Source organism: Frankliniella occidentalis, unplaced genomic scaffold (genome assembly GCF_000697945.3).
Source record: "Frankliniella occidentalis isolate FOCC.00 unplaced genomic scaffold, Focc_3.1 Scaffold126, whole genome shotgun sequence".
NCBI lineage: Eukaryota > Metazoa > Arthropoda > Insecta > Thysanoptera > Thripidae > Frankliniella > Frankliniella occidentalis.
The window spans coordinates 444,823-451,661 of NW_026267253.1; the positions used below are offsets into that span (position 1 = coordinate 444,823).

Below are 6,839 nucleotides of genomic sequence, written 5' to 3' on the forward strand. Positions count from 1 at the left end.
GGCGGCGGGGAGGGCGAGGAGGCCGGGGTGATGGCCACCTCCACCGCCCTCAGGGCCTGGGCCTGCCTGCTGCCGCCCGGGTTGCGTCCGCCTGCTCCAACAACAGAGACTGCGTCACCGAAACTGCTCTCTCCCCGACAACATGTATAGTATTGGAATGCGGGTCGGCCGAGTGAGTCATTAGAATATAAAGAACAGAACCAAACGAAAAACAAATACACAAAACAGCGCATGGGGTCCCGGTTTTACACAACGCGACAACTCGGCCGATCCATTTTGGAGTGGGGGAGGGGTCGAACTCTTTCAGATCGATCGTCATGCGGGATATGCACCCTGCCGACCACGAGCCGTGTCGAGCTAACACGCATGCCGTCAACGCTAACATCAACCGGCAGCACGGCGCCGACACGCCGCCTGCCCGTGAGATGCACATGACTGATCAGGGCATACGGGCAGTGTACTGGGCAGTAGAGATAGTGCTAACGTCAGTAGACCGGAGGACCCGGAGGACCCGGAGGACCAGGAGGGTCGGCAGAGGCCATCCCGTGGTGCTTCCTAATCTCTACTGGAGGAGGCCTCTGAACAGCAGGACCTCGGCGGATCCTGCGGCTCAGGGCGGGAGAGCTTACCGATGGTCGATCTCGTCTTGTCCAGCTCGGCCAGGATGCGGTTGTCCTGCTCTATCTTGGCCATGATGCGGTCGATCTCGACGCTGGACGCCGGCGCTTTGGATGCCGTGTTGGAGGCCGCGTTGGTGGAGGCCGTTGGCGGCGAGTGCGGCCTCGTCGTCAGATCTGTGGGCCGGGTGTACATGCCTGAGCCGTGGTGGCCATGGTGGTGCCCCTGATGGTGACCATGGTGCTGGCCATAGTGCTGGCCCTGGTGCTGACCCTGGTGCTGACCCTGGTGCTGGCCTAGCGGCTGGCCTTGGTGCTGACCTTGATAGCCCAGGTGCTGGTCGTGCTGGCCTTGCCCTTGGTGGGCGAGGCCCTGGTGGCCCAGGCCCTGGCTCTGGTGGCCGAGGCTCTGCCCCAAAGGGAGGTGGCCGGCGAGCTGGCGGCCCCCGCCGTACGGCACAAAACCTGAGCAAGGTGCCAAAGCAGTGCTAGAAAGCTCAAGTGACGAGGCGGACAAAGCAGTCGAACAAGCACCGGCAATCAACCTGACTACAGTCACCACACATCGCCAAGACCCTTGACGATAAGCTCCGGTGTTGAAATTGCCAAGTAAACTACGTAATAAACATCTACTGTCGTAAGTAAGCTTAAATTACCGCAATTTTTCTCATGACATGACCATGAAAGCCAAACACAAGACAAGGCTCGTACCGCGGGGTCTTGGCGTCACGACTTGCGTATCAAGTTTATGTGTAATCGGTTCAGTGTTAGACAGTGTCAGACAGTCAACCACACCAAAATAAATGCAATCGTTGTTTGCAACACTAACTACATTGCATACTGTGTGTGAGCGTACGGTTTGTTTCAAGTCTTTTTAAGTTTTGAAAACAGCGTCATGTGAAAAAACATGACATGAACATGTGCAGACTGCACAGCACTTGTGAAGACCAAATCCATGCAAGATATACACAAATGTTTGACCAAATGCAATTCGTACTCGCATGGGTTAAGTAATGAAGCTGATGGCCAACAAATCTTCAATAAGAAGCAAAATAAATGCACATGTTCCAAAACCGCTGAAGCTCGAGTTTAGCCGATTTCAGTCACGCGTGCATTCCTGTTACCGCGAACTTTTCTCAAGCAAGAGTGCGGACGTGCGCGGCACCTTGTATCCCATGGGGCAGAGCCGGATCCGGGCTCTCTGGCGAATCGAAGGACTCATTCGACAGACAAAACCTACACGCCTCTTCCCGAAAAATGTGTTTCTCATGTCGGGTAAAGAAACAAGAAACACGTCTTTCAGCAGCTGGCAATGCCTACCGGTGGCGGGCGACGAGCAGGTGGAGGCCGAGTCGCCGAAGTAGGAGCGGTAGTCGAGGGAGACGCCCTTGGGGTCCGAGTAGCCGGACGAGCTGCAGCCGCTGCCAGCAGCGGAGGCCCCCGGCGCCCCGGACCCCGACGGCCCGGCCGAGCCGCCTATCGGACCCGAGGCCCCAGAGGGCCCCGGCCCGGACCCCGACCCGCTCCCCGCGGGCCCGGACCGCTTGATCGACGCCATCTCCAGCAGCAACTCCTCGTGCCGGACGTTCTGGAGCTCGGTCTTCTTCTCCAGTTCCCGGATCTTAGACTAGAGAGCACAACATAGTTTTACGGCTGTTCATATTTTTCTGCTCGTATGACCGGATGTATCAGAGCGGGCGGACACTGGGTTTGCCGACTCCGTAAGGCTCCGTGGCCAATACGGCCCAAAGAGGGTATGCAATCCCACAAACCTGCAGCGTCCGCTGTGATACACGCTGTACTTAAAATCATGACGCTCTGTGGCTCTCACAACGCGAGGGCGGTTGGACTGGGTTCGACCTACCTGGAGGGCCTCGATGGTCTCCATGGCAGAGCCCCTGTCCGGCCCCGGTGCGGCGCACGTGGGTCCGGACAAGCTCCCCGACATGGGCATGGACACGGGGCCGCCGGGCCCTTGGCTCGGCCCAGGCCCCGGTCCGCCGGCCCCGCCACCCCCTCCGTAGCCGCCGGGCTGCCCATGGCTCGCAGAGGACAGGGCGGCATTGGGGTTCTGGACTTCGGACTGCTTCAGGCGCAGTTGTCGCAAGGTGTCAGCGTGCTGGCGTTCAAGGTCTTTGCGCCGCTCCTCGGCCTCGCGCATTTGCTGCAGGGAAGAAAAAAACAGAAGAAACCGATCATCGTCACCGCCATGGACGCCACCACTACCACCCGGACCGGGGAGGGGCTGCGGCTGCGTCGGCCTGCATACCCCTCAGGACTTTGAGCCGCACGCTTACTCAGGCCCGCTGGCGCACGCTCCAAGCCACGCACCCCCCAAACCGAGCCAGCCACTGCTATCTCGCAATCAAAACAAATAAAAAGGAAAGGGGTAGTAAAGCTCCCGGCCCAACAGGTGGCCGAGTCAGTCAATCTGCTACATGTCAGCACGGCTAACTCTAATGCCCCTCTCCCCCTCCCCCTCACTTTCCCTGCCGAGATGGACGAGTCAATCAGCGCGTTACACGTCGGCTACACACGGGTCCGGCTAGCCGCGGCTGGCCCGCCCTGGAGGGCGATCGGAGTGCTGCCTGGGCTGTTCGACTTCCGGTGCCAATCTCCGATACAGTCCCCCAAATTGTCGTGTTTCGCCTTCAATGAGGTAAGCAGAACACTTAAATTTTAAATACTGTACCCGAGATTGGCACCGGAAGTCGGGCAAATAAACCATCAGGGCTCCGTAACTTATTACTTAACTGTCTAACGTTATTTTAGGAGTTAAAGTTATAACTTGTTACGTCTACTGTAGTTCTGTGACCATAAGGTAGTTTTTGACTTGTCCAACTATTTTCCACAGTATGTTCGTTGAAAATCGGACATATTTCAAAATCGATAACTTTAACTTCTAGTTTGACATTTGTTTTATTACGTTGAGTAACAAGCATTCCTATGATAAGTTGCGGAGCCCTCCTGCTGCCGAGCCGCGTACGTACCTTGAGGATGGAGTCCAGGGTGGCGGCGGGGAGCGGCCCGCGGGGCGGTGCCTGGCTCTCTGCATTCACCTGCAACACATATTGGCACAAGTCGTCCGTTAGTCGGGGTTCCACGCCGAGTTATCGCCCCCCGTGGACTGCGACCGACTGAGCCGCGTAGCCGGGGGAGCCACTGCTGCGGGCGACGAGGGGGGGGGGGGGGCGAGGACGCTTTGGGGCGGGGAGAGGAAGGGGAGGCTCCAGGGCCCAGACATGAAATGACTCAGACCAGCATTGCTCATATTGTCTGATTCAACCCAGGGCCCTGAAAGAGAGGGGAGCAGCAGTCGCGGCTGGGGCGGGGCGGGTCCGTGGTAAAAGAGGAGGGGAGCGGGGGGGGGGACAACAACAGCCTGTCTGCCAGGAGCCGAGGCGGGTGCCCCTGTCTCGGGCTCAGCGAAGCCCCCCAGTAGTGCAGAGCGCGGGGGTGGCCGAGGGAAGTGGGAGGCACTGAGACAGGCGAGGGGTGGGGCCCGCCAGGCCCGCCAGCCTGCTGCTGCTGTACGAGCCTCGTGTTCCCTCGGAGTTTTGAGGTTCCATTCCGGACGCTAAGTTACGACAGCTGCTTGCTTTTATACCTCCTGGGTCTGGGGAGGGGGGGGGGGGCGAAAATGTAACGGAGTTCAGTCGCGTCACAGAGCCATTCCGGCCAACCGTGGTACCGCGACGGGATACTCCCTCCCTCGTGCATCTTGACCCCGTCCTCCTCCTCCTCCGCCTCCTCCTCCCTTTTCCCCTTCTGTGAGTCTGTCTTCACACATATACTCACGCGCGTAGGCGTAGGGCTCGGTAGCCCTGTCCCTGACAGCTGTTCAATTAGGAGGCAATGGCGCAGAACGCTTGCGGGGGCATCGGAGCGATGAGCGCGTCGAGGGGTGCGACGGAGGGGCGCTGGCGCGGGGGCGGGCGCGGGGGGCGGGCGTATGGTTATCGCCAGTGTGAAGACCGACGAGTCGTAACGGACTAAAAAACAACATGTCGACAGTTCAATTCAACATTGCTTTCGATTCGCAAGTAGTGAACTACTAAATAAGAACGGTAAATACACGTTCTGTTTTGTTTGTTGTTGATGTAGTTTTGTGTTGCTTGAAGATTTTATCAAAATTATTTGAAAATTTGAGAACAACGCTCGTGAAGAGGTGGCTCCCTTTCAAGAATGGTGGAAGTAGCCAAATCATCAGACTTCTAAAGTTCAAACGGGATTCCTGAAAGTTTCCCTAAAATTTCGTTTGAAAAGAAAACACCACAAGTTTGCTGTCTATGTTTTAGTGGGCACACTAGAACGGTAAGTGCACACTAACTGGACGACGTGTATCTTTTATTTTGCACGGATAACAGCAATCAAATTTTTTGCACAGATTTGAGCGTCAATTAGAATTTTTTTAATGTATACATTTATACATTTATTTATATTTGTACGGAGTTATATCTATACATTTATAGCGTAAGTGAGAATGTTGCTCACTTGCAAGATTGTGCACTCTAAATTTAAAGAGACAATTTTGTCCGTAGATTTGGAACCGATTCGTGCACATCCAGAAAGGGTGCAACTTTGTTCCTAAGCTAGACAAATTGTGTGAGACTTTACACAATTTTGTCAGGAACAAAATTGCATCCTTTCTGGATGTGCACGAATCGGCTCCAAATCTACGGACAAAATTGTACCTTTACATTTAGAGTATGAATGTCGCAAATTTGTGAGTGTGTGAAGGCACCTATGTGCCATTGAGGATAAAAAGGTGTTAATTCACTGAACATTGGTTGGCGTCTTATGAGGCCAAAATATTGGGGCCCTCTGACGAATGCCAAATTTTGGCGTCTTTTGACGCCAAGTATTGGCGTCCTTTTGGAAGACGCCAAATTTTGTCGTCAAAAGACACCAGAATGTGGCATCTTATGAAGGCAAATCTTGACGTATTTTATCGCCAATATATTGGCGTCATGAGACGTCGACCAGTTTACAGTATTCTCTTTTGAAATTTACAGACTTGTTCCTTGGCGTTCACACGGCTATTAGAGTGCGCCATTCCCACGCGTGGGTTTACGATACTTTTTAGTTGGGAATAGTCTGGGAGGCTCACGCCGCTCATACTCACATGTGGGGTTGTGTTATCGGTGTGGGTGACATTTGCACTCCATGCGTCGGAGGCGTCCACGCGCACCCTGGCCCGTTGGTGATAATCCTGGAACAAGGTAGACAGTGTGGAATTTAGAAGAAGAAGAAGAAGAAGAAGAAGAAGAAGAAGAAGAAGAAGAAGAAGAAGAAGAAGAAGAAGGAGAAGAAGAAGAAGAAGAAGAAGAAGAAGAAGAAGAAGAAGAAGAAGAAGAAGAAGAAATTACACGCCAGTTAAAGCCTTGAGCAAGCTGCTGTCTGGTCGTGTCCTATTTAACTTCCAGAGCCGGTCGGCTGCATCCCCTCACATTCTCATCCTAAAGATCCGGCATTCCGGCTATTAGCGTGATAATTGTCTGCGATCGCTTTTGGGTCTATTCTCCCGGCCTCTCCCGAGGCCAACGGCTGAGTCTCGGCCGGAGCCGGCTGCTGGAGCACAATCCGTTGCCTCGACGTCTTGGCACCGTCCCCAGTGCCGTCGAGCACAATCCATCGGGCAGCCCTATTTCATTCCTTCTCCTCCCCCGCCTCTCTCTCTCTCTCTCTCTCTCTCTCTCTCTCTCTCTCTCTCTCTCTCTCTCTCTCGCTCTCGTGCCCCTTCAGCCTCTATTACAAATTCACCCCCTTCCCCCAAGACTCACTGCACGCCATAAATACTATGTATTATATATACTAAATACTAAATCTACTGTTTAGAATTTAGAATATAGTGCAGACAACCATACCTGTGACGGAAAGCATAGTCATTATTTCGCCTCCATTGGTCTGACCGTTTGTCTGTATGTTTCCGAGAGGTTTAAAGTTAGCTGACGTGCTACCCGTGTTCCTAAACGGCACTAGAACCGGCAGGTCCAAGAGCTCGGCATGGCCTACCTCACCGGTCCCGCCCCCAAGCTCGCGCGGCACGGCCATCCCTAACTTGGCACACCCCCACCCAGCCACCCCACTCCCCTGCTCTGCGTGCCGCTTTTTCGAATCAATAGGACCACCACCCCGTGCCCCACCCCCCTCCGCTTGTCGTGGACGGTGGCAAAACGGAGGGGGTGGGTAAAGAGAGAGAGAGAGAGAGAGAGAGAGAGA

At 54.7% G+C, this 6,839-nt stretch overlaps 1 protein-coding gene across 11 annotated transcripts in view; it reads right to left on the reverse strand.

The window, feature by feature from the left end:
* Window positions 1-6,839, reverse strand: part of LOC113201982 (peripheral-type benzodiazepine receptor-associated protein 1) — a 62,217-nt gene that overhangs the window by 23,535 nt on the left and 31,843 nt on the right. For 9 of the 11 annotated variants that reach the window (XM_052270536.1, XM_052270535.1, XM_052270533.1 and 6 more), the window contains exons 3-7: window positions 5,743-5,829; window positions 3,608-3,676; window positions 2,482-2,781; window positions 1,938-2,244; window positions 630-1,082 (exon numbers count right to left, since the gene is read on the reverse strand). In XM_052270536.1, coding sequence (XP_052126496.1) covers window positions 630-1,082; window positions 1,938-2,244; window positions 2,482-2,778 — 1,057 coding nt within the window. In that variant the 5' untranslated portion in view covers window positions 2,779-2,781; window positions 3,608-3,676; window positions 5,743-5,829. The remainder of the gene's footprint in view (window positions 1-629; window positions 1,083-1,937; window positions 2,245-2,481; window positions 2,782-3,607; window positions 3,677-5,742; window positions 5,830-6,839) is intronic. The other 2 variants (XM_052270537.1, XM_052270529.1) reach the window with 2 other exon arrangements.